The sequence below is a fragment of the Talpa europaea genome (assembly GCF_964194135.1).
Source record: "Talpa europaea genome assembly, chromosome: 13".
Taxonomy (NCBI): domain Eukaryota; kingdom Metazoa; phylum Chordata; class Mammalia; order Eulipotyphla; family Talpidae; genus Talpa; species Talpa europaea.
In genome coordinates, this window is record NC_140080.1 from 19,316,421 (window position 1) to 19,343,905 (window position 27,485).

Sequence of the window (27,485 nt, forward strand, 5' to 3'; positions counted from 1 at the left end):
TCTGAAGCAGAGTTGTCTCCATTCAGACTCCTGTCTGTGTGACTTGGGCTGTTTTATTTGAACATGAAGGTCCGGACAGTCTTGTTCAGGCTCTTCCAGCCAAGCTCTTGGCCTCAGCGGCTGGGGGCTTCAGCCTGTGTCGCCTCAGTCACTAGCTCAGTGGGCACTGTGGTACATTCAGCATCAGGCCTGTGACATTTTGTTCCTGACTCCTTCTGTGCTTTTGGGTCAAGAGAGTCTGCTAAAGAAACAAACAAAATAAGCCTCATCGCATTGAACGTACATCAAGAGCTTTTTTGCCTACAATGTGTTCGTGCACCATTTTGAAGGTTTGTCCTGTTGCAGATAAAACCAAAAAAGGGGGGTGCTGTTTGCAAAAAGCAAGGGCTCAGCCATGCCCACAAATGGTCATGAGTGATGGGTTTGCTGGAGAGGGAGCCGCCGCCACAGACTGTGTATGATTGTTTTTCCACAATTTACTTTAAAAGGGGGAAATATTCCGTTGACTTTGTTGTTTCACCATCATGGGGTAGAAATAAGTAAACAGCACTGAAAGTGATGCAATTGCAGAGAAAAGCAAAATAGAAAAATCTTTGATTAGCGTGAGTAACCATGGGTTCTCTGAGAACTGATCTTTGAAAAATACAGCCCCCAGCACGCCACACACCTGCAGGCCGCATGGCAACTGACTGTGATTTCTGTGACTTGAGAGGTGCAAAGGGGGTCAGAGGTCACAGGGAGATGAGCTTCAGTGGGTACTCAGACTCAGAAGCGAGAATCATGGAGAATGTTGACTCCTGCGCCGTGTTTAAATCCTGACTCTTCCCCTGGCCCCCAGCTCAGTGGCCTTGGATACATTTATTAAAAAAAAAAAAAAAAATAGAAAAAGATTTCCATTTCTTCTTATTTAAGATGGAGAGAGCAGAGATCATAGGATCTTCCTCAAAGGATTAATCTCACCACCTTTTGCCAGCTGTACTAAAAAAACACAGGCTAAATGTCAGCCCTTATGATTATTGTTTATTATTATCTTTCTTGCTATTAACATTATTCAGTTTATTTATTTTCCATATATCTAAGAATAAATTGCCAAAGAATTATTTAGGCCTTAGCCCATTTACTCAAATGCTAGATGTACTTTTTTCACATTTTACTCTCTCTGAAGTCTACATTTTTCTTACTATAAATGCCATAGCATTTTGACTGCCTTTTTTTTTTTTAACATCTCAAAAACTGGAGTGAATCTGATAACTGACAGGGCATCTTAGAATTGATGATCTACAATCACAGACAAATCTTCCTTGAGAACTTGTGATGGCCCCACACACTGTGGAGACTTTATGGATGGCAGTTAATAAACCTATGAAATACCTTTCAATTACATTTTCATCAGACTCTGTCCAGTGCATCTCATAAATTATATGCATTAATTGTCTCTTTAAACAATTTGTGTTACCTTGAGGGGCATACAAAATACAACACTGAAACAGGTTAGGGAAGAGCAAGACAATCCCCAGACTGCATAGTTTTCAGTGCGTAGATGAAAGTTGAGTGGATAGAGCATGGGTGGCTGGATGGATGAAATGGATGTAGGCCAGAGGGACTTCTCCATCCATCGAACTGCATTGACTGTTCTCTGAAAGCAATGCTTTGGGAGAACAGAGATCAGAAACTAACCTGTTCCATCGACACCTCCTATCAGAGCAAAGAGAAGAGAGGAGGCCTGGGAGGGAAGGTGGACACCACTGTTTGAATATCTAATAGATGTTCGCATTCATCAGGGCCTTCCTAGAGGGAGAAAATAACTGTATTTGTTCTGTTCTCCTTACTATATATACTTGTCTAGTAAGTGACTGTTTAAATTTTAGGACCGGGCCTCCCTGGTGGAGCAGCAGTTGAGCGCTGGGTTGCAAAGCTGCCCGCGGCCTTTGCAACGCCAGTTCGATTCCCGGCTGCTCCCTGGCCACCGGAGGAGGGGCCCACATGGCACGCAGACCTCTCCTGCTGCCCGCTGCTCCCCTCAGCAGTGTGCTTCGGTCCTTCTGCCTGCTCTGCTCCCCGCTCTGGCTCTGGTGATTTCTCTCACCCTCCCGCGCTTCTGACTGTACCCAGTGCTTGTATAAATAAAAACAAAAAAATAAATAAATCTTTAAAATAAATAAATAAATAAATAAATAAATAAATAAATAAATTTTAGGACCATGAATCTCTAAACCACATTCTCCAGAATCAGAGCTGAAAACAGAATTTCTCTGAGAGTGGATGTTATATACACTTTCACCAAAATCAGTGACTTATAGTCATTTCCATGTCCATTCAGAAATCCTAAATGTTGCTGGTAGACCAGGTGCAGAGTCAGCAGTTCCAGGGGAGGCTTTTGTTTCCGTGTAGTATCTTAGTGGACAGGACTCTGCCTATGTAACTTAGCCACTGCAGGACATAAACTGAATTTGAAGTGTTGGGCAACGACCTGTCTTGCTCTGAAGAACAGAACAATGGTTCTTTGGTAATATAAAGAGTCTTGCATATTGAATTAGGAAAGACCTTTCATTATAAGTAGAGTTATCCGTGCCATCATAAGCAAGGAAATCAGCTTATGATAACAGCATGGACTGAAACTGACTGGAGAGTCTTCAAGAGTCAAAGTAACTCTGCCCAGACAGATCTTGTTTTGTTCTCCCAGATTATCAAGGCCGTGCAAAGTCCAGGTCTCTAACCTCTTCCCCAGATTGCTAGGAGGGGAGATTTCCGAGGCTTCTGAAATGTAATATTCCATTTCTTACAACTCCTTTATTGAAAGTCAGGTTACTGTGAATTAGTTGAAGGGCATTTTGTATGCAAATGGACATACAGATCTATAATAATCTTTACATGGGTCTGAAAAAGTAGGAAAACATGCCTGACAAGAAGACACATATTAAACATTTCTTAGTGACTCGAATGTCTCTAAACTTTACTTGCTAAGGAAAGAAGTTTCGAGAATATGCAATTGTTTTTGTTCAGTTTTCTGACTGGTAAAATAAGGAGATTTGAATTGGATGGTTCCCTAAAATCACTCCCATTCTGCACTTTTTAATATATAAAAATTTTAATTTAACATCATAGAACAAGCCTAAGTTCCCAAAGGCTTACGAATGACCCACTGAAGGTGACAGGGCCACGCTTGTCACCAGAAGAGGCAGAGCCACCTGCTCTCTTTCTGGTTCCTTACCTTAGAGATTGACTTCAAACCAGCAGGCTATACCATCTATCCTGAGACAGATTCACTTCACCAGATATTTTAAGGAATTTAAGAACACTCTGCAATCTTCTGCCTCCAAGTAAAGGTACATCTTTTCTCCACTCTCCAAACATATAATGTTCCTATTTGGCATGATTTGATAGGTTATTTGGGGTGGGGGTTAAAGGGTTTGGGCCTGGGGATGCTATTAATTCATGTGGGAAAGTCCCATGCCATTAATTTATATTGGGGAAAAAGCCTGCATATCCCCAGACCTCCAGAACAACAGGCCAGAACATGCCAAGTAGGAATGTTCTATGTTTAGATACTGGGAGAAACCCATAACCCAATTTCCTTTTCCTACCTATTTAGGCAAAATAAAGCAAGTCGTTATATGTTATGTATGGAAAACATCATCTGCTCTGAGCCAAATATCGCCTCTAACTCTCTCCAAGTCTGCCTCTGAAGAAGAACGTTAAGTTTATAGCCTCTCTCTCTCTTTTTTTTTTTTCAAGGTTTGATTATTTATGCATACAAGAACTGTGGTACAGGCCAGAGGTGTGGGGGAATGAGAGGATTCACCAGAGACAGAGTGGGGAACAGATCAGTCAGGTTGACAGAAATACACTGCTAGGGGAGCAGTGGGTGAGACAGGAGAGGTCTGCTGTGCCATGTGGGTAGCTCTCTGCCTGGGGATCGAGCTCATGCTTCAGTGGCTGTGGATAGCTTCATAGGTTGCGTCTTAACCCCTTGCGCCACCAGGGAGGCCCTCAGCCTCTATCCAAATTCAACTCCTAGGCCTGTCCTGCAGGCTGTGCTCAGCCCCATTCTCCCAGCTTGTTGAGTTTCGTTTTCTACAAGGTCTGTGTTCTTTTGCAGCTGACACTTTCCCTGGGTGCATTCTTGGTGGGTTGTAGGCACTGATTACATTTGTCTGCCTGCTCTTTAAGGGATCTAATACCCCGCTTGCCCCGGGTGGAGAAAGTGTGGTCAAATGCTCCGTCTGTCCCTGATGTCACAAAGGCCCTTTTCCCCACATGAAGGGTGAGACATTAAAGGAGTTGGCTGCTTTTATCCAACATTCCTTCAGCAGATTAGTTGGCATGTTCAGAAGGTGAAGGCAAATTTAATCCAGAAAAGTATAAAAGTTCATGACCAGTCCGAGCAAATAACTGGGGGAAAAAAAAGTGCTTTTAAAGGGTAAGAAGAGGTTCAAGGCTATTTCAAACCCATGATCATCCTTTTAAATGTCAAATTCCACCCACTAAACTCCATGCTGTTGTTTTTACCACTGTCATATTTTTTTAACATTATATTTAATTCTTCTATTTTAAAACAGTGAAATCCCATCCCCCTGCTTTCCCCTGAGGCCAAACATAACATGAAAACACCACAAAAGACTCAGTGGGCAAAATGCAAACGGAATGTGACAAAACATGCTGACCACTCTGTGTCTTTGCTTTTGAAAGTTTGTGTGCAGAGATTTGAGGGTGCTCCCTTTAACATGGAAAAAAGAGAACGCTTTACTTAAAACATCACTGACATTTGGTCAGAAAGATCACGAGGATCCTGGTTGTCTTTTATACTTGGCAACCTAAGGCGTTGCCTTTTTTTTTGTAAGTCTGGTGGTTGCAGGGGTTATGGGATTAAGAAGGCAAGATTGAAGCATGATAAACTTCAAAGCAGAAGTTAGTTTATCTCAAGAGTCTAAGGTTTTATAATAACATCCTTGAAGCCTACAGTCTAACAAAGTAGCAAAAAACCTTGTCTAGGAATCAAAAGATCAGGATTCTAGATCCAACTTTGGATCTGTCTAGCAGACTGACGTGGCGTCCTTAGAACTGGCTGTGCCTCCATTTCCCCAGCTATAAAATAAGTGAAATAAGGCCATTTCTTGTGTGTGTGTGTAATCATTTGATCACTTTTTTTATGACATCATTTTTCATATTTGTACAATGTATGATTTCCCCATGAAATTCCCACCACCATTTCACCCGAGCACCATCACCTTAGTTCCGTGTGCTCTTCCCAATCCCATCCCGATCCTTCTCCCTCCTCCCCTACAGAATGTCTCTGATGTGGTATATATACATGATGGAATATTATTCAGCAATCAAAAAGGTTAAACTCATGCCATTCGCAGCAACATGGATGGAGCTGGAAGGGATGATGCTCAGTGAATTAAGCCAGAAAGAAAGAGAAAAATATTGGATGGTTTCACTTATAGGAGGAATGTACAAGAACCAAATAAGGGATCAGGAAATCAGGCCATTCCAATGATTATCTCTTGCTCTTAAAATTCTCTGAGTGTTCTTCTTCCTTTGACTTCAGTCAGAAATTCATGGATTGGCAGTTCATACTGAATGGGAATTTTTCTTTTGATATGGTAATATCCTCGCTGGGTTATAGCCTACCTTCACTAATATAAGTTTTGTTTTTCCCTGTCTTTATATTATATTCCCTTCTCTCCATGATATTTCGTTAATTCCCACCGTCTTTGTGTTTATAGGAGAAGATCCTTCTGTGGCTTCTTCAGTTTATGCAAGAACAGGGCATCTCATTAGATGAAGTGGACCAGGATGGCAACAGCGCTGTCCACGTGGCCTCCCAGCATGGCTACCTGGGCTGCGTTCAGGTACACAGGCACTGCTGTTTGAGGACAGTGATGTGCTTATTAAGTAATAAGACAAAAGACATGGAAATTTTATTCACTGGGAGAATATCTAGATTAAATCATCCTTTTCTATTACAGCAGACAGTAAGGAATTACCATAATCCATGAACAGCATGGGGGTTATAATCACTGACCCCCTCACACATTTGAAAATTGTACATAATTTTTGACCCCCTCAAAATTTAACCGCTGTTCACTGGAAATCTTCCTGACATAAACAGTTGATTAAGGTTATTTGTATTATGTGCTATATTCTGACAATGAAATAAGCTAGATAGAGAAAAACATTATTAAGAAAATCCTAAATTGATCACCCCATGGATTTTAATCCTCTTCCTCTTCATATGGAGGAAGAAGAGGTGGAGATGAAATAAATCCGTGTTTAAGTAGACCCATGCAGTTCACACCCACATCATTCAAGATTAAATGTATATTGATGTATTTATATTTCCAGAAATCCAAACACAGAGCGAAATACAGATTCTGTGAGCTTCTGCTTGAGAACCATAGGGTATTGAAAGGAGGTTTTCCTACTTTCCCAAGATTACCCTAAGACCTCTGTGCTGAGAACCACAGACATTATCCTCATGTTCTCAAGACAGCAGGAAACCACTATTGATCTGATATCTCTCCCTCTTGCAGATACCAACATTCTTGCTGTCTTTAGCACGCTCTCCCTCCCAAGTGTAAGGAAAAGATATTTAAGAATGGCTTAGGAGAATTCCTTGGAGTAGGGAGAGTAGGCCAGAGAGAGTGTGTTTGTTTCCCCCCCTTTTTGGTTCTACAGCTGTATTTCTCGAATGAGCTCATAAAAAATGATCTACAGTCATGACAAGAGGCCCTGAGCTGTTGGTTCCTCCCTTAGCTCCTGGTTGGCCACCCACTCCACTCCCCAGTCTCAGGGAGAGGCAGCCCCCACCCCTTCCTGTGGAGCTGCACAAGGCTGAGCCACACTGTGTGCTGCATCATAGCTGTGTGTGCTGGGATCCCGGCAGGGGTCTCAGAAGTTTGGGGCACAGGTGAATGCAAAAACTAAATAGGCCTTTGCACCCTGTCACCCCAAGGACAGAGCAGAAGGAAGAGCCAAAGAGAAGGAGAAAGTGTGGGTAAGAGTGACAGTGTAAGGAGAAAAAAGACTGAATTGGAAGCCAAATTAAAATTTAGATTTGGCCTGGAATTCATTAGTTGAACACAAATCATAACTAACAGAATCAACCCAGTCACATCATTGTTATCATGGAAAGTGACCCACTGTCTATGGATTTGTTCCCATGTCTGCTAGAAATGTAGGAAAGGGTTACTGTCAAGCTATGGATCAAGGACAAAATTACAGAAAATACGTTTACTTCACCAAGTTTATATCGTTTGAAATGTTGTATGTATATAACGTCTTTAAGAAAGCAACACTTTTTGTTGTTGTTGCTTTGTGTATGTGCTGCCAATTTTATTGCAAGTTCAACATGCTCATTTAACAGGTCCAAACTGAGGTCCTACTGTGTGCAAGAGAAAACTGGGCAGTGAGGATAGTTGCTCAGAAAAGGAGAGAGGATGACAGGAGATTACATGGGGAAATGAAACTGTAAATGTAAAAATCTAGAGATTAATAAAGTTAATCTCCTCACATGCAACTGCTCTCTGGAGAAAGAAGTAAGTCGATAGGAACTATTCCAAGCGTCTGGAATTTTCCCCACTATTGTTGGCAAAGCATGCATTTTCTAATTTAAGGCACCAAGTTTAAAAGAGTGCAGAGAAATTGCAGAGTTTTGAAAAAGAGAGAGATTTCAATTATACCAGCATTTGCACCTGCAAAACAGGATCAGCACTTTTTTTTGTGGAGAGAAAAGAACAAAATAAAAGCTGAAAACCTCATTTTTCCATTGAACAAAATACTCTCCTACCAAACAGTGTCAAAATAAACTTTTCATTGGCTAATAAATAAGTGAAGGCCAAAGAAAACCAGCTGATATCCCTAATTCTGTTTGAGATTTAAATACCTCTTTTTTGTAGCATGTGAAGAGAGGCGTCTGGCCTTTCGGAGCACTTATCACCCTGCTTCACACAGGTGATATTGTGGCAACACGGATCACCTTGGAAGTAGGAGTCTGTGGGTGTTAGATTAAAAGGAAAAGCAAGATTACGGAGAGACTACAAGTGAAATAGGAGGTGAGCAGGGTCCCTCAGAGCTGAGCAGGCGAGATGCCGACGTCTCTCTGAGTTTCTGGCCTTAATGGCCCGGGCGTCTCTGTGATGTTCCTGTGAGGTTGGAGGCAGTGACATTCGGGAAGGTGGCCCTTCCATGGTGAGTGGTCATGAACCCAAAGGAAGATGAGTCTAAGGAATTTAAAAATTACAAGTAATATCTGTGCGGAAATCTATTACCTATTATCTGTGTGGAAATCTATTACCTAAAATAAATCCAGGAGTCCATGCTCTCCTGAGCGTGTCAAATGGCGTGTCAGATGGTGGCGGTGATTATGATCCATGTAGCAGCCTTTTGTGGAATCTAATGTCATCACAGAATAGGTACAAAAAAGTCTGATTTTTTTAACATTGAATGATGTTACCCAGTGCTCCGTGAAATCTTTCTCTTCTGTGCTAATGATTCTTTGACTCTTGACATTAACTCCAAATCAGTTTGAAATCTCAGTCTAATATCTGATTCGGGTTATCTTCCTCCTCACCCAGATTAGACTCCAGGTTCCTGAACTGGGCATGGGGAACAGGCTGTGAGCAGCTTTTTACACACGTTAGCTCCTGTCCCCCTCTTTCTTGTGGACTCCTGCGTTGGTGACCAAGAGGAGGCAGGGAGAAAGGTCAACTCTCTTGTCTTCACTCGGAAAACTCATGACATTTCTTGAGATTCATCACTGCTTCTTTGGCTCACACTGGTTTGCCCTGATGTCCTCTGGGTCACCTTCAGATGCTGACTCTGCCGGGCGCAGTGAATGGGGTCTTCAGAGGGCCTCCCCACTGATGCCTGCCAAGGGAGATATGCCCCCAGTCTCACACTCTTCTCTCCCTGCGTTGTCCCCCACCACCTCTGGCTGTTGGAGAAACATGTCCTTTTTAGTGGGGTGATTCCAGGCTCAACCAAGATTCCTTCTGCAGTGTCCCCTCAATCCAAGGGACGTGCCCTTGCCATGGCACGTGATGGGACAGCCTAGGCCCTGTCCTTTCTCTCCAGTTCTTCTCAGCAGGTAGTCTGGTAGGCTGAACAATAGATTGAGTGAGCTGCCAAGCCCACAGGAGCAGATAAGCAAAACTCCATTCTCTCCTGCAACTTTCTGAGCAACCCTTTGAAAGGGACAAAGCCCTTGCCCACATTCTCAGTGGTGGCACCCCACCCCTTTCTGGCAGCTTTTCTCCAGGCTGGGCTGGGATCTGCAGCGGTGAGATTGAGCCGCTGCTTCTCTGCAGGCTCTGAGTGATGCAGGTTCCCCAGGCCCTTCTGTGTGGAGCAGATGCCCCCACCTGCCCACTGGCTTTGGAATAGCAGGGAAGATGCCCTTCAGCCCTCTGTTACAATCACTAAAAAAGAACATTTGAAGGGAGGTTTTGATATGATCTCCTGTCTCTGCGTTTTCTGACAGACCTTGGTGGAATATGGAGCAAACGTCACCATGCAGAACCACGCCGGGGAGAAGCCGTCCCAGAGCGCCGAGCGCCACGGGCACACGCTGTGCTCCCGGTACCTGGTGGTGGTGGAGACCTGCATGTCACTGGCCTCGCAGGTGGTGAAGCTCACCAAACAGCTCAAGGAGTAAGTGCCTCATTGGTCAATGACAGCTAAGTCCATGCAGCTCCAGGGCTGGCGTTAAGCGAGGTACTTTAGTGGGTTCCCTGCAGCTTGTACAAGCAAGTCCCAGCATCCCCCTTGTTGCTGCCTGCCTTTTCTTCCTCTGTCCTAAGTCCTCACAGCCAGCGTTCATGCTGAAGAGGCCATCACTGCGGAGGCAATGTGATATTTAAACAAAAAAGTGCAGAGAAAACTCCCAGGGGGCGGGGACGGTTGGGGGGAGCTGAAGCCACAGGGACACAGAGAGAGCCCCTCTCTGTGTGCATGTCTTCTGCAGCGGGGCCAGGGGATGCACCTAGATGCGTCTAGATCCACCTCTGTCCTTAATAATCTAGGAAAGGGAAGCTGATGTCATGTAATAATGCAATCTTCCATTTCAAAAATGTCTCAATGCATTAAAAAAAAAGAAAACAGCATGAGAGAGAGGACAAGACTAATAATGGACCAATGTCTCAGTTTTCATAAATAGAAAAATATATTTTTGGAAAATGACAGAGAGAACCTGGTATCCATCACCAGCAAATTTCTAATAATAATCAAGCAGGGCACTCATAAATCCTCAGTCTATAAAATTGTTCAATCAGTATGAAATTGCTTGACACAGTTAAAAATGATTCAATAGGATGTTTTTTCTAAAGGGTCATACACCAGGGAAAAGATCACAGAACATTTCTCTCCAGTCTCTGCACCAGAGTCGGGAGGCGCTCATGCGCTGTGGTGCCTGTTTCATTGGTGAACTGCACAAGGTCCAAGTCCTGGCTGCTTCTCTTATCTCTTATCTTTTATCCCCTGGGATAAAATGCCCGTGTACACTAAGAGACAACAGTTCTTGTGCTGTCTGCAAAGCTGAGTGCTGTACATGGTTGTAGTTAGGCCAATGTCAAAATAAAATATGAGAGGTATGGGTGTAGTCGCTCGTGTTTTACTTTCTTTGTACCTCTGTGACGCTGGCAAGACCGAAAATGAACAGAGAAATCCACTTAGCTCGCCACAGTGCACTGTGACCATCAGGTTCCAGGGCACGGATGTCTCAGGAAGGTACAGCAGGGAGGATAGCACACGTTGCTTTTCCCACTTTGTGCTTTTGAGTGGGATATAGTTGTGAGTACCTTTACCTACTCGAATACTCATTCTAGGTCACGAACATAGCACTACTGAACAGTGGTGTCCTTCAGCTCTGTTGAAGTCCAATCTGCCTAACGCTGATCAGGAATTATGAGCTAAATGGTGCCCCCGCCTCCCCAAAAAGAGATGTTGGCATTTCAACTCCTAGTATTTTAAAATGGGATCCTATTTGGTGATAGGAGCTTTTTTGTTTTTTTAATGCTTTGGAAACTTTTTTATTTTATTTGTTTCTTTACTTAGCACCATTGTTTTGTTTTGTTTTGTTTTGTTTTGTTTGTTTTGTTTTGTTTTTGTTTTTGAGGTGACAATGGTTTACAACAGTGCATATGATTTAAAGGTACAAGTTCACACCTCTTCAGATGGATGTTGCATACCACACCCACCACCGAAGCTTCCATAATCCTTCAACACAGTACATTAGGCCCCTCCTGCCTTTGTCCCCCACCCACACAAACTCTTCCCCACACAGTAGCCTCAGCTCTGCAGTCATATTTTCAGGGTTTAGGGATGGGGTCTTTGCAGAAGAATGAGGTCACTGCAGCGAGCCCTATTCCCACTGTGACTGTGTTCCTATAAAAAAGGGAAACTTGGGCACAGCCTGACACACACCGGGAAAACATTATGTGAACATGAAGGCAGAGACCAGGGTGATAGCTGTGAGATGAAGAAGGCCAGAGATCACCAGCAAACCCCAAAAAGCTCAAAGAGAAGCAGGGAGCAGAGTCTCCCTCCCAGACCTCAGAAGGAACCACCCCAATCTCAGACTTGTGCTTCCAGAATTCTGGGAAAATTAATTACTGTCATGTAAGCACCCACTCTGTGACTGTTGCAGAAGCCCTAGCAAACTCATGTACTAGGCATATGCTCAGATATTTTATATATTTCATACACACAGGTCACTTGCTAATATGTATTAATTAAAATTGATTAGTCCTTTCTAAATACTTCTTTAGAATCTCGAGAACGACGTTTTTTTCTCCACATTCATACCTGGGACTCCACACAGTCAACCCAGTTGCCCACCCCCCAATAGTTCTCTTGATTGTGTCATTATTCACTTTGACACCTAATAAACCCTTCAAAGCAAACCCTAATCTTTCTTCACCTATTTTCTATCCACCAAAGGTTTTCCTTAAACATGTGACATGCAGGACTAACTAGCACAGTGGGAAAAGCAGAATGCTTTAATGCATTTTTGTTTTTCACTCTTTCTTTAGACCAGGGCCAGCAAACTATAGACAGTGGGCCAAATCCAGCCCACCGCCTGTTTCTGTAAATAGTTGGCTGGACCACAGCCACATATTCATTTACCTATTTAAGGCTGATTTCAAGCTGAGTAATTGAGACAGGTAAACCTAAAATATGACTGGTTGACCCTTTATGACACAACTTGCTTTAAATCATTTTAAATCATTAAGTTTTCAGTAGATGAGTCTGACAGAGTAAGTAAAATTAAATGAGACCCCAGATTTCTCTGGGCTTCGGGATGGAGTGTTAGGACTAAAAGTGATCACTTCTGAGAAACTGAGATAGTATTTGGGGCATAGAAGGGCATTATAAGGGCCTGATCTCACATAATGAGATATAAGGGGTCAGCAGTGAATTGCTAAGGACCATACTGGCCTTCCTTAGACAAGTGTCTACAATATAGCAGTCATTTTAAGAACACCTGTAACTCACTGATTTATTTCTGTGTCTTGGCTCATGAAAGCTGCTAGCATTTTTAATGCCAGTTGTGTTCGTATTTTATTGTTCCTATAACAAATAACCACAATTTAGTGGATAGTTCTATAAGTCAAAGGCCAGAACAGTCCTCTCCAAACTAAAATCAAGCTGAGGACAGTTTGCATTCATTTTTAAGAGGTTCTACAATAAGAGTCTGTGCCCTGCTTATTCAAACAGTTTGCAGAATCCTTGCTGGTGTAGGACCGAGGTGAGGCCCCTATGTCCTTGCTCTCAGCTGAGGGATATTCCCAGCGACTTGAGAATACTGCCTCATGTCAAAGCCAATGACCACAGATCAGTCCTTGTCACCCCAAAGAGTCATTCTGACTTCCATTTCTTCCTCTTCACTGTCAAAGTCTCGTGTGATTAGATTAAACCCACTGAAGCCATTCAGGGTAATCTCCCTGTCTAACAGCTGTGATACACAACCTTAATGATTGTCCCCAGCAACCTGAATTCCCTTTTGCCATAAGGTAATACAGTCACACCTTCCAGAGAGTTGGATGAGGATGGGCAACTTTGGGGAAACCCCATTAAAGAAATACTAGAGTTCAGTAAATAATACTTATTTCTATAAAGTCAGAACCCACTTGATTTACTTATTTTAAGCTCTGTAATAAAATGTTTTCTAAACAGATTGGACTCTTGGTAACCAGTGACTTTTAACTTTCTTTAATTTTTTGAGAAGATTTATTTATTTATGCATACAAGATCTGGGGTACAGGCCAGAGGTGGGGGGGCAGGAGAGGATCCACCAGAGACAGAGTGGAGAACAGAACAGGCGGATGGACTGAAATACACTGCTGAGGGGAGCAGCGGGAGAGTCAGGAGAGGTCTGCTGCGCCATGTGGGTAGCTCCCTGGTTGGCTGGGGATCAAACTCATGCTGCAGTGGCTGTGGACAGCTTCATAGTCTGTGTCTTAACCCCTTGCACCACCAGGGAGGCCCTAACTTTCTTTACTTTAAAGTATGTTTTGATCTACATGCTTTTATGCACAGAGAAAATTGAGTGTTGCCATACATTCTTTTCCTTTTACCTACAAAGATAATGTTATTTCATTATTTTTAGCCAAGGTGGAAATTGGTTATTTTGTTTCTGATAACTCAATTAAAACAATTACTTTAAAAATACAAATAATTTAGAAAGCGTAAGTAACATTTGGAAGTATATCCTTCCAGATTTTTTTCCACTGAGGGGTGTGTCTGTGTGTGTGTGTGTGCACATGCATCTATCTGCACTTAAATATAGAGGACAGAGGTTTCTTAAAAGTGAGATTATACTATATACAGTATTTAGTAAGTTCCCTTTTAACTTAAGGAAAGATATTTTAATATGTATGCATATGCTTTATATATTAGGGAAACTTTTATTTCCATATTCAACTTCTTATCATTTTTACTAACTGCCATTATAAAAATAATAACAAATTTACTCATTTTTATTGATTAGCATTTATAGATTTTCACTAAAATGAATAATAAACATCTTGTGGGGTTCTTTCATGTATTTTTAGGAAATTTTCTGCAGTGTACAATATATACATCTATAAGGCTTTTTAAATGCATGCAACATATTGCAAATTATCATGAAAAAATATGTATAATATGTAAATACTTGTTTAAAGTAGTAGCCATGAATGAGAGCTGTTTTGGTTTGTTTTTCCCAGACAGACAGTGGAACGTGTCACACTGCAGAATCAGCTCCAACAACTTCTAGAAGCTCAGAAATCAGAGGGAAAATCAGTCCTTTCTTCACCCAGGTAATACTGGGGACATTGGTGCTTAGAGTTCTCACATGTCTCAAATTTCTGAACCTTTTAGAACTTCCTTTTATTAGCTCCTAAGAAAATGACAACAAAGGTCATTTTCTTCTTCTAAAGAGGAATAAAAATGAGATATCACAGCAAAAGAAGTTCTGGACCTAGGGCCAGAAGACCTGGGCTTCCGTCTCTGCCATTTCCTTTTCCTTGTCTATAAACAAATCGCTTTATCTTTCTGAGTCATTTTTCCATCTATGAAATGGGAAAAGGCTATGCAGATTTATAAGGTTGTTGGAGGTGGGATTAATTGAGAAAATTTGTGAAATGCTTTTGCAAAAGCTTTTGCAAAACTGATACAGAAAGAGTAAAACAGGGCCTCCCTGGTGGCACAGCGGGTTGAGCGCAGCGCTGTGAAGCTGTCTGCAGTCTCTGCAGTGCGGGTTCGATTTCTGACCGGCCAGGGAGATTCCACATGGCGCACATGGCGCAGCAGACCTCTCCTGCCTCACCCACTGCTCCTCTCAGCAGTGTACTTCGTCAGTCTGCCTGTTCTGTTCCACGCTCTGTCTCTGGTGAATCCTCTCACCCTCCCACAACTCTGGCCTGTACCCCAGCTCTGGCATAAATAAATAAATCTTTTAAAAAAAGAAAAGCAATAGTAAAACAGTTTTACTAGGCAGTAACCCAAGCATCAAGTACAATCCATGCTGTAGTCTGGTTCTGCTTGGCACGCTGGAGCCTTTGCAGATTGGCTTGAAAAGAAACTAAGGAACTATTCTTATTCCAGTCTCATTGACTTGTAAGTTCTTAGTGATGCTGGAGGCCATGGGGTGACTTGTGGCTGAGTGCTTTGAGCCCAGAGGGAAATCATGTCTTGTGTCCTTCATCCTCTTTTCAGCTCTCCATCCTCCCCAGCTTCCAGAAAGTCCCAGTGGAAATCCCCAGATGCAGATGATGAATCTGTAGCCAAAAGCAAACCAGGAGTCCAAGAGGGGATTCAGGTTCTCGGAAGCCTGTCAGCAGCCAGCCGGGCTAGGGCCAAAGCAAAAGAAGAAGATGCGGACAAAATCCTACGTCAGTTACTGGGGAAAGATATCTCCGAAAATGTCTGCACCCAGGAAAAGCTGTCCTTGGAATTCCAAGATGCTCAGGCTTCTTCGAGAAATTCAAAAAAGATTCCTCTGGAGAAGAGGGAACTGAAGTTAGCCAGGTTGAGGCAGCTGATGCAGCGGTCACTGAGTGAGTTGGACATGGACTGCAGCTACTCCGAGGACCCCAAGAGCACACCGGTGCGGAAGGCTGACAGGCCCCGGCCGCAGCCCATCGTGGAAGGTGTGGAGAGTATGGACAGCACAGAAAGCCTGCACCTGATGATCAAGAAGCACACCCTGGCCTCAGGACGCAGGTTTCCTTTCAGTATCAAGGCCTCCAAATCCATGGATGGCCATAGCCCATCCCCCACCTCAGAAAGCAGCGAACCAGACCTGGAATCCCAGTGTCCAGGCTCAGGAAATGCTCCTCTAAGCCAGCCCTCCGGAGAACCCACTCAGACCAGCCCTGATGGTGCCACAGCCCAGAAAGTGGCCACGAGTCCCAAGAGTGCCCTCAAGTCTCCCTCTTCCAAGCGCCGGACAGCTCAGAACTTGAAACTCAGAGTTACTTTTGAGGAGCCGGTGGTGCAGATGGAGCAAACTAGCCTTGAACTCAATGGAGAAAAGGAGAGAGATAAGGCCAGGACCCCCCAGCGGACCTCCACCAGCAGTGAATCAGGGGATCAACTGAAAAGGCCTTTTGGAACCTTCCGATCTATCATGGAGACACTAAGTGGCAATCAGAACAATAATAATAACTATCAGGCAGCCAGCCAGCTGAAGACTTCCACGCTGCCTTTGACCTCACTTGGAAGGAAGACAGCAGACAGCAAGGGACATCCCGTGAGCTCTGCTAGCAAAGGAAAGAACAAGGCTGTAAGTACTATGTGATGGATATCCCGTTTTCCTTTTGATTTCATTATGTTGTTCCTAATATGAATTGGTGACCCATGCCACCTTGAGCAAATCCCCAGAAAAATGTTCAAGCGATGCATGAAAAGCCAGATGCGTGTGTTTCTAATGAGACAAGTCATGTTAGAGACCATGCTCTTCACGCTTCCTTTGGAAAACAATCTAAGCGAAAGATGAAATCACATGCGATTATATATTCTCATCCCCGATTTTCCCTAAATAATTCGATCCTTGCATATTAGGAGCCTTAGACTGGGAGGCATTTCTTCAAGAGCAGATCACCCATCAATGTGAATCAGGCCCTTCTTTGGCTCTGATTCTGCCTCAGGAAGAGTTTGTTTTCCTCATGTGACTGCATAGTTTATTCTCAAGCCCAATTAAAAAGCACGTAGTTACTCTATTTCCAAAGAATTAGCTATGCAACTAGGGAATGACTTTTGAAATGAACACACCACAGGGACCTCCACATTGTCATTTTATGATGCAAGCCCCTAAGTGTTGCTCAGGAAGTTGTGGCCATTAGAAGTGCTCGCCAGTCCTTGGGGGATGGCTGTGGATGCCATGAGCTACACTGTGTCATTGAATTTATTGGAAAACCATGCACTATAATCTGTGGTTTACATCCAGTGAATAAGCGATACAAACATCTTTTTAGGCGATGTTTCATGCTTGCTCTGTGCATGCCATGCCATAAAAAAATGATACAGCAGCCAAAATGCACAACTCGCAGGAATAGCAGGATTAAGAATACCCATCATACAGTCGATATATTATTTGCTAGAAGGTAAAGTCCTATTTCCTTGAGGTGTGAGAATGGCCTAAGTTCTTTTTGCAACACCAAAAATCAACTTTTAGTCAATTTCTAGTAGGCACCAGTTTCAATTATTCTTTGATTTCCACCATGAGTTGTCTTTGGCATAAAGGACTTGAAGACTTGTCCTGGTGTCATAAGTAGGAGTTATTTATTTCAGCTAGAAATGTCACACCTGTGCCCTAAATACCATACCTTGCAGCCACATATGCCCACGCTTGCATGGCTTGATAAAACTTTTCCAAGCAATTAAATGGTTTCTCTTACTAGGGAGTCAAAGAATGATCTCTGCGGTTCCCCAGGTTTCTGAAAATGTGTATGAAGCTTTTGTCCTAGGTCTCACCTACCTCTTGCATGCCTCTTGTTTACTGAAACTTGTGCATGTGCTGAGCTCTTTGCATGTCTTCAGTGATTTTTAATTGCACCTCTTTAGGAGATGTACAGCAGCTGCATCAGTCTCTCTAACACGCTGATGGAGGAGCATCTGCGTCACTATGCACGGTATGTGGTGCCAGGGATGCTTCATGCATGCACAGCAGTTCCAGGCCCTTTGAATTGCATGCCTTTTACAATTAGGGAGAGGCTTACCAAGAGCCTTTAGAAGGGGCTGACACTGAAGAAGGAAATAGCAACTGTTCCCCCCAAAAGAATCAGGCAGACTTGTCATGGAGCCTTAGAAGGGTAGCCAGTACCCTACTGGAGGGGTTTTCTTCCAGCATCAGAGGGCAGAGGAATTCAATTTCCCAAATGTGCAGTGTTTCCCAGTTGACTTTGGCTGTCAGTCTTTGTTTTAATGGCATCAAGTACCCAGTTAATATAGAACGTCAGTTTCCTGGCAGGGGTGGAATGACTCAACCTCTGATCAGAATCAGAACTTTGAAACGGAGCTGAGGGTTTTTTTCATTGCTGACCATAGACTGAAAACACTTTTCGTCACCCTTCTGCCACCCTGGGGAGAAGCTGGGCGCTGCCACTCAGAGATCGCTCCTGCTTAACATTTGCAAGCACGAAGCGAGTCAGTCAGCCCATCAGTGAGTGGCCACCAATACAAGGGTCATTCTCAAACAAGATGTTTATGACTCAAAACACATGTACATAAAAAAAAAAAAATCATCTCTGGTGCCTCCTTGGGCAAAAACCTTATGTAGCACAACTTTCACACCTTGAGAACATGCCCTGACCAAGTGTGAAGACAGAGGAGCAGAATGAGAGCTGAGAGCAGCTTAGTTAATGCAGTCAGTGTCTCTTGACTGGTTTATTTCAGAAAAGATAAACCCCCAAACACATTTTATTTTTTAAGATATTTTTATTGAGGTAATGTTGGTTTACAATGCAATATGATTTAGGGATATAGGTTCACCCCTCTTCAGCTGCATATCCTCCACCACAGTTCACTGGGCTCCCTTTCTGCTTTGCAAAGACCCCACACCCTCCCCCTCTGGTAGCCTCAGTTATGCAGTTAGAGATCTCAGATTTGCTACTGGTTTGGTTCTGTCTGACCCTTTGTTTTGTTTCTCTGTATTCCACATATAAGTGAAACCAATCAGGATTTGTCCTCTTTTTCACCAATTTGTCTTAGCATAATCTCCTCCAGCACCATCTTTGGTGTTGCAAATGGCAAAAGATGAAAAAGAATTCATCTTTTTCATAGCCAAGTCGTATTCCGTTATGCATATATACACCACATGTTCTTTTTCCACTTGCCTGTTGTTGGGCATTTAGGCTGTTTCTATAACTCGGGTATTGGAAACAGTGCTGCCATGGACATAGGATCCCCCAGATGCTTTTTTAAAGGAGATTGGTGCCTTCAAGTCCATTAATGTAATTAATCCTTTAAATTAAAAGAAAAAATTTGACATGCATTTCAGCACTCCTCCAAAATGTTTCTGTGTGTGTATGTGTAAGTGTAAATAATTTACATACACTCAAATATGAATGTATATGTTGTGGGTATGAAGGTTAGCTCAGGAGGCTAACCTGAGCTAACCTAAACCAAATGTAATCTGCCCCTCTAAACCAAATGTAATCTGTTCAGGTTACTATTAGGGCTAGAGGAAAGGTAAATCTTGGTCATTTAAGGAAGTACTCTGAGAGGTCTCATTAACTCAGCAAGTTGGGATCTGCTTGGGTCATGTTCATGTGTCACCTGAGTCTCGGCTACCTGTGGTCACACTAGGGCAGGGAAGAGCTGAGCAGTGCTGAGAGTGCTGACAGCCCAATGCCTGGGGTGGAGAGGAAGTAGAAAGGAAACACTCATTCCCTTCCTAGACATCGATATGGACCCACCACTATTTCCCCCAACCTATCTTCCCCAGGCCATTCCCTTCTCTGCCCTGTCACAGTTTGAGTGTGTCCTCTGGGACCTCTGAGTTCTGTCATTGTCCTTAAACAGAAGTCCCCAACACCCAGAATTAAGGAAACTCAAAGACTTAGCAAACCTTTGGGGAGGGAGCACTTGGAAAAGATAGTTCATATCATAGTAGATTGTCTATGAGCAGGGGAACTAAACTGAACAATCTAATAGGATCACAAAAATCAGAGCATAAAATGAGGTTTTGAGGGCTGCTTGGATATCCGACACAAGGGGGTAGTCACACTCAGTTTAGTCCTTACTAAAGACTTTTTGGACCTGTTAGATTCACTGGCTTTAGTATTAACAGTTGGATGCAATGATGAAAAGACACCCCAAAATGAAATTATTCAATATATTTAAATAAGCATCCCGACCTCTTCTCCCCCATGCCTTATAAATCAGCCTCTACTTTATCATTCACAGAAAGTGCAAACTCTGGTTCATTGATGCCAGAGAGAGGAAATTTTTCTGCTTCACTTATCACATAAAGGCAGAGAGAACTGGCCCACTTCACTCCTTAGATGAAACAAGAATAGATATCTCAAAATGAAATAAGATTCCTTAGAGAAATTAAAACAAGCATGGGAATGTGGACATGAAAAAGAGTCTAGTCCTGCTTCCTTTTGCCTGTGGCACCTTGCTACAAGACAGAAAGGGACCCAAGTGTTCATCTGTCAGTGATGTCCCAAATTTGGCCTGAAAATTTGAATTGAAGGTCATATGGCTCCTTTTGAGGAGCAGGAATTGCCTTGGAAATATATCACTTTGGAAACCAAAGACTTTCATTGGATGAGAATTGGCTCCGAACATCAACGCTTCTGGATGACCATCTCCATGACACCTTGGGAGCAAGTGAGGTGCAGTGCACTCCAAATCCAGGCGTATACTGGAATCACATTTGACATCCTAAGGAAATTTCATTTTTCCCAGACAAGGAAAAATAGAGCCAATAAATACATTTTAAACAATGTCAGATCTCTGAGAGAGTTCTGTTTGCTATTTATTTCTCCAAATTGGTCACAGTTTGATAGCAAATAATCTGAATTTCTTTTCAATGCCCTTTAAAATTAGATTCAATTCTGGGGCCCAAAACCACTTTCCTAGTGTATTTCAACTGCAGAGGATGACTGGGTTTATAACAAGCAGATTTATCTTTACTTTTTCTTATAAGGAACAAGTTAGTTTTGAGTCATCACAAGGCTAAGGGAATGTTTGCAGTGAATTGTCTTAAATGCCAATAAGACATTCGTTTCCCAGAGTTTAAGTCTAGCCGGGATCTGGAAGGCGTGCAGTGAACACTGATAGCAGATACCAATCAGCACTGGCCTCAGCAGCTACACCCTTGCTTGTCTGTCATCGTGATCTTTGGGGATTAGCCTGAGGAAACCCTGAACCCTAATACCAACATGGGAGTCAACCTTTAAAAAAACATTGAGCAATAGACTCCATTATGTGGATGTTACTGCCAAGGAATTAGCCACACTGGGAATGATACTCCTAGAGCCAAAAGCCAGTGTCAAATGTTTTGCATGAATTTCAAGGTTGTTCCTAGCTACTTCAATGAGAGGGGGTGTTTGGCACAAGATGGCGTGAGGGTGTGGCCATGGGCATCTGCTGTGTCCACTGGGAGGTCAGAGTTCAGGGTACCCTTCCCACCCCCATGCACCCCAGCACACACACATACTTGTGTTCTTATGGTCAGATCATCACATTGCACAGGAAAATGAGCAAAAATGTGAAAGATAATGGGAAAATAGAGGTGAGGCCCTGGCTGAAAGCTGCCCCCAGGCAGAGAGGTCCTCAGCCCCCGTCAACGGTGATTCCAGAATCATCATGGGAAAATGTAGTCAGCACAAAAGGAATCCAAATGCACCCTTGGCATGATTTCTCTGGATGTGATAGAATCACTACATTTTATAATTGTCTTTATATTTTGACTTTAGTCACTTTTTAACCCAGTATGGTTTTTTAATGCACCCCAATGAAGGAGCGCAGCCACAGCCAACTGAACCTCACCAATGTAACAATTCAGAAATGTCTGTTCAAGTGTGAATACTGAAAGAGTATTTAGAAACACTATAGACATTACAGTTTCTCAAGAACTCTAGTTTCAAGTTAGAATTCCCAATGGGAAGTTATTTTTTCTGCCTTCCTTTTTGAGGGATCCAGATACAACTGGGAGGTGAGGGCGATGACCTCTGATCCAGCAATACCTAGAGCCTCAGTGGTGCCCCACCCCTCCATACCTGGTTCTGTGGCACAATTCTCTGCCCCACCTCTGGCTCCCTAGGGCTCAAATTCATTTCAGAGACAAAACCCTCATTTTATACTGCAGCTTTATCCTTATGACTTGAAGGAGGAAGAAGAAGCCATCTTGAACCGTTTCTCCAAATTATATTAATAAATGGCAGGTTTGCCTTTGAAGCAGGCTATGGTTTTCAGTGTCTCTATTGTAGAGTTATGTACAGAGAAAAGGCTTATGGGATGGGGAATATTTAAAAGGATCAGATATTTGGGGGATCTAAGCACAACTTAGCAAACTCTTTATAAAAGCTGTCAGAGTCCCCAAGGTTTATGAGAGCATGATTGACACATGAAGTTTCTTCTCATAAGCTCCTCTACCCTCTGGGCAAAGAAGGAAGCATATTCTGCCACAGGAAGACAATGAAACCAAATAAGTAGCTAGGTATAATGAGTCGAGACATACTTAGAATAAGCTATTGCATAATTTAATTTTTTTAAATGTAAATTGCAAATTTGCTGTACCTAAGTTCCTGTGTCGTGTGTGAAAGCAGTGCCTAGAAAGGCAGGGGATCCCTAGAAAGGCACAAAATGAAAAGGTGCAACTCATAAACACTCTTGAACTGAGGGTAGGAAGGCACAGAAGGGAAACCTGCCTTGGGAACCAAAATCACCCTAAAAAGACACTCTGGGTACTTGGGTGCACAAATTTATATACTTTGAACCAGAATCTTTTTTTAGTAGATGGAATTTATAGAAAAGCTCTTAGAGCTCTGAAGGCAATCCCAGAGTAACCAAAATAAAACAAATGCGCGGACGTGGACCCTTGGACTAAGCCTCTGGGTGAGCTTAGGGGCTGTGGAAACACACAGGCGATGCCTCGATGAGTCAGCAAGTTCGATGACTTAAAAAACTGAGATTTAAGTGGAAGCCTTTTCTGTTTTCCAATTTTGGTCACTCAGAATGTGATTTCATATCCAAAAATGAAAGCAAGGAGCAGCAAATTATCTGAGTAACTCCTGCCAGAATTACCCAAACACTTTTCTTCCTTTGAATACTGGTAATTCAGGACTAGGTAATTGAAGGGTGGAGGGAGGCTTAAATTATCCTGATAGCCATCAGATAAATGTCTGAAATTAACATTTTACTGGATAGATTCAGCTCTAATCATGCTGCAGAAAGTTCTTTTTAGTGTTTTTGACCACAGCACCCTTTAAAGCGAATATACTCTATCCAAGTCCTAACAATGATATCATCCTTAAACTAGAATGTAAGTCTTCACTTAAGCTTATTTATTATTTCAATTTCATTTTTTTGCCAAAGTGCTGTGGGTATATATAATAATAATAATGTCCCCTGTGCCCAGCCTACCCTGCCCCCCGCTTCCCACTCCCTGCTTCTCATTTCAATGTTTTCTTTGGTTATTCTTTATTTCTAGGTCACATGTTCAGGCAGGACTTTAATTTTCTCTCTACTATCTACTGACACCCTGCTGTATATAGAAAGATAAAAATGCTAACCCTTTTAAAGCACGTATACAACGTGTACCAGGAAATATCTAGCTACTTGCTCCGTATAAACTATTTAAATCTTCATACGGACACAATGTGGTAAATATTATCAGTATGGAAAGTTTGACAACTGGAAATTGAAGCCCAGAGAGATGATGTGTCTTGTCTAAGGTTGCACAGTAATAATGGTAATAAATGGTGGAACCAGGATTTGAACACATTCAGTCTAGTTCCAAAATCCACGTTCACCACCACGAGCCACATGTGTCTACCTCTATGCTGGCACCCAACACTGCCCCTCACCCCAGCACACACACTTCCTCCTTCAGCCATGAATATGGTTGCTTCCTTCTTTGGAGTTAAATCCATATGTGGTGTTCATTTTTATTATTATGGCTATCTATTAATCACAGGACTGCTGTGATTTCTTTTCTCATAGAACATTTTGTTTTCCCTAGAAATAATTTTCATTTCTCAATTTATAATTCATCTGAAAACACTCTACCAGAGGCAAAACCCCCTCAGTGCATTCAGACAGATCATGTCTGTCTCTGTGTAGATCTCTTCCTGCCACCTCTTCTCCTGGCCAGTGACCCTGCTGCTGTTGGTGCTGCCCCACTCTCAGACTGGGTGGGGGAGTCCCCTCTATGACATCCTGGGTGGGCCGTTTGCTTCTCTCTTGTGTAGAACTCTACTTCTGGAATCTCTCTTTTCCTTTTTCTGGTTTATTCTCTTGCAGGTAAGCACAGTTTTCCTTCCTAGGGAAGTGAAGACAGACCTTGCCTGTCTGAAAATATCCTCAATTTGCCCACAGTGGATTAGGAATGCTTGACTGAGTAGAAAATTATAAGAAGGAAATATTTTCCCTGGGAATCTTGAACACATTGTTTCATTTTCTGCTGCTTCTAATGTGCCTATTGAGGAACTTCATTTCTGTCTAATAGCTAATCCCTTGGAAGCCTTTCTGATTTTCTCTTATCCCGAATATTTGATTTCTTGATACTATGCCTATTCTATGATGTCATTATCATTTTTGGGATGTGGATACTCAGCAGACTCTTTCAACTGGAAGTCTATGTACTTCAATTCTGTGAAATGATTTTGTAACATTTCTTTGAAAATTGTCTTCCAATTCCTCTTTTAGTTTTTCTGGAAATCCTATTATTCTAATGTTGGACATACTGGACCAATCCTCAGATTTTCTAAATATCCTTTAGAATATTTGTCTAAACCTTTGCATTTTCCAGTTCTACTTTTTAGGATATTGTTGAACTTTACCTTCCAGTTTTTCTATTCACTTTTAGTTCTGCTCTAATAGTCTTAATTTCCAATAACATTTTGATGAGTTCCCCATGTTCCTTTTTATAGCAGTATATATGCAGATCTCATTTAAACTTTTATGATCAAATACAAATTATATATTTTTATCTTTCCTTCATTTTTACAGTAAGCATGACACACTATACAGTTTTGCTTCTTCCTTTTTATTTTTTACCTAACATGTTGGAGTTATTTACGTAGTAGTAGAGAAAGAACATTTTCATAGCTATATATTATTTCATTGGATGGATGCATTATTGTTAATCCTTCATTTTTTTATTGAGATTCTGATCTTCATGTTGGTTTCTAACAGCTTTTTACATATTACATATCATGAAGATTAACCCCATGTGAAATTATTGCAGTTTTCCCGGTTTTTCTTTTAAATTGCTTTTTGACATTTCACCACTTTCCTATATTATGTCTATTCACTTTGACTTTTGTTTCTCTATTTCTTCTGGTCTTTTTTTTTCCCCAGTAGTACTTTCTTCAACTGTCTGGTGATTCCTAACTCATTCACTTTTAACAAGACACTAAAGCGTTTAGGGTGAAATTTGTTGACATACTATACATTACTTCACACAGACTAGTGACATCTGGGCTTTTATGTTGGGAAACTGATTGTCAGTATGTGTAGGTCTTTTCTCTTGGCCAGTAATTTCTCAGGATGAAGAAGCTCCATTCTCCTGTTCGGGCCCATAAATCTCCCTGCCAGGAATCTGTGAATCAAACTAATGGGAGATGGAATGAGAATTGTGTTCTGTAAGACACACTTTCACTTAATCCTGTAGTCTCCATGCCCTTTAGCTAAACTGAAAGTCTCTTTGATTCATGCCTTTCAGAAAGTAACCTCCTCTCTTCTGTCACACTGAGAGCAGGTCACCAGGCTACTGTGAGACAAAGAGGTACAAAAAGCTACTCCAAATTTTTTCAAATCATCTTCCAATGGTCAGCAGTAACTGTCACCTTTAGGAGTTCACAGCACTTCTGCATCTTGCAGTACAAACCAGTCTGTTAACTCCCTTTACTGTGGGCTTAGGATTCTGCTTTTTCTACTCTGCTAAATCATTCCACAAATCTGTTTAATTTCCCATTCCTGAAATTTTATTTGCAGCTTGTCTATAATCCCCTTTCCTGTTGCCTTATTCATATATTTTTATAACTTTTATTCATTTATTTTCATGTTTAGTAGCATCTTATCAGAAAAGGGTGGTGATATGTGTATTCAGCCCACCATGTTTAATTAAAGGTCCATAGAACTTTGTTTTTTTTCACCAACCAGGTTTTTCTTTCACACTCTTCCCTTTTTTTTTTTTTTTTAAGATTTATGTATGTATGTATGTAAGCACTGGGTACAGTCAGAAGCGCAGGAGGGTAAGAGAATTCACCAGAGCCAGAGCAGGGAGCAGAACAGGCAGACTGACGAAATACACTGCTGTGGGGAGCAATAGGGGAGACAGGAGAGGTCTGTCGTGCCATGTGGGACACCCGCCGGCGGCCGGGGATCGAACCGGCACTGCAGAGGCTGCGGGCAGCTTCGCAGCCCAATGCTCAACTACTGCGCCACCAGGGGAGGCCCCACACTTTACCCTTTCATGCCCCTGGGCAGCTCTCTCAAGTCCTATTGAAAGGAAAAAATAAAAATAGAATTATAACTTTCAGATGGTGATAATGATCCATATTTGCTAGAACACTGAGAACAGACCACATGGTCTTGGTAAGTCAGCAGGATTTGGAGGCCATGAAACCACTCTTCCCTTGTCCTCAGGTTAGTGAGTACCATCACCAGAATCACTTTGTTTTTGTGCAGAGTAACAACAGGAAAGAATTTAGTAACACGAAGACTTACCCACTCTCAGGAGATAGCTCGTTCTGGAAGGCTTTATACCCAGAATGGGACTAATAACTTATTAAGATGGATGCAGGCACCCAGAGGGAAATTCACTTAAAAAGCAAAAACTGTTCTAACACGAGCTCATACTTCTTCATATCAAGTGTTAAGTGAAAAAGAGCACTATTGTTCCCCAGTTTCTTATTTTTACTATAGATTTACCTATTTGTGGTCTTCCATCTACTTCATGCTACTACTCAGTAATCACACATCCAGTGAAAAAACATTCTCTAAAGTTTTAAGACTCCAGCTTCCTGGAAAACAGGAGGTATCTCCACTGAACCCAAATGCGTGAAATAGAAATATCTCTTGTTCCCACTTAGCCAAGTGTACTGTGCTTCCTTTCTCGCTTGATTCTGATAAAATTCACTTGACTATAGAATGCTGCCTTAATTACAGTCAGCATGGTTGAGAAATTACTTCCAGAGTCAAATTAAAAAGTGTTCAGTCAGTGTACATTAGTACAGGACTACTGCTTATATGTTTAGAGAGTGGTTTATAGGAAAAAAAAGAATAATTTGCCTACTGGAATGAAGTGTTCTTCAGGGTGGTTCGTGTGAGGATAATTTCCATTTTTGGTGAGCTGTTTAGCAGTGTTGTCTTGTAACTTGACCATAGTTTTATCTAATTTTGGCCTTATGGTTTTTCTTCTACTTAGGCATAATGTCATCAATAGAAAAATGAAGAAACCCTACAGTGTAAAGCACACTGCTGAGCCAGAGTCAAAAGAACTCTTCCTGTAAATCACTTTTTTATTATTTTTCATTGCTGCCCGTTGGACATCATTGAAATTTCTGGACTATTCTCTGTGGAAATAGAACCATGAGAACTATGCCTCACCAGCAGACAGAATATCAGGATGCCTTAAATTTACAGTAGTAGACTCTATAAGACACATTTTTTTTGGAGATTTGTATATATAACTTGTTTTTAAAGAAATGTTGTTTAAAAGCATGATTGGGCAAATGTTTGTTTTTAAGGTTGATTCATCCAGCTTCCCCCAGGACATTCACCAACCACTGATACCATTTTGTATTTCATCAATTGCATGAATG

General features: G+C 42.0%; 1 protein-coding gene across 1 annotated transcript in view; it reads left to right on the plus strand.

The window, feature by feature from the left end:
- Positions 1–27,173, plus strand: part of SNCAIP (synuclein alpha interacting protein) — a gene marked incomplete at both ends in the record, with an annotated part of 74,490 nt that extends 47,317 nt beyond the window's left edge. The window contains 6 exons of the mRNA XM_084252551.1: positions 5,730–5,855; positions 9,485–9,654; positions 14,208–14,300; positions 15,199–16,267; positions 17,548–17,615; positions 27,089–27,173. Of these exons, the coding sequence (XP_084108677.1) occupies positions 5,730–5,855; positions 9,485–9,654; positions 14,208–14,300; positions 15,199–16,267; positions 17,548–17,615; positions 27,089–27,173 (1,611 nt within the window). The remainder of the gene's footprint in view (positions 1–5,729; positions 5,856–9,484; positions 9,655–14,207; positions 14,301–15,198; positions 16,268–17,547; positions 17,616–27,088) is intronic.
- Positions 27,174–27,485: the final 312 nt, after the last annotated feature.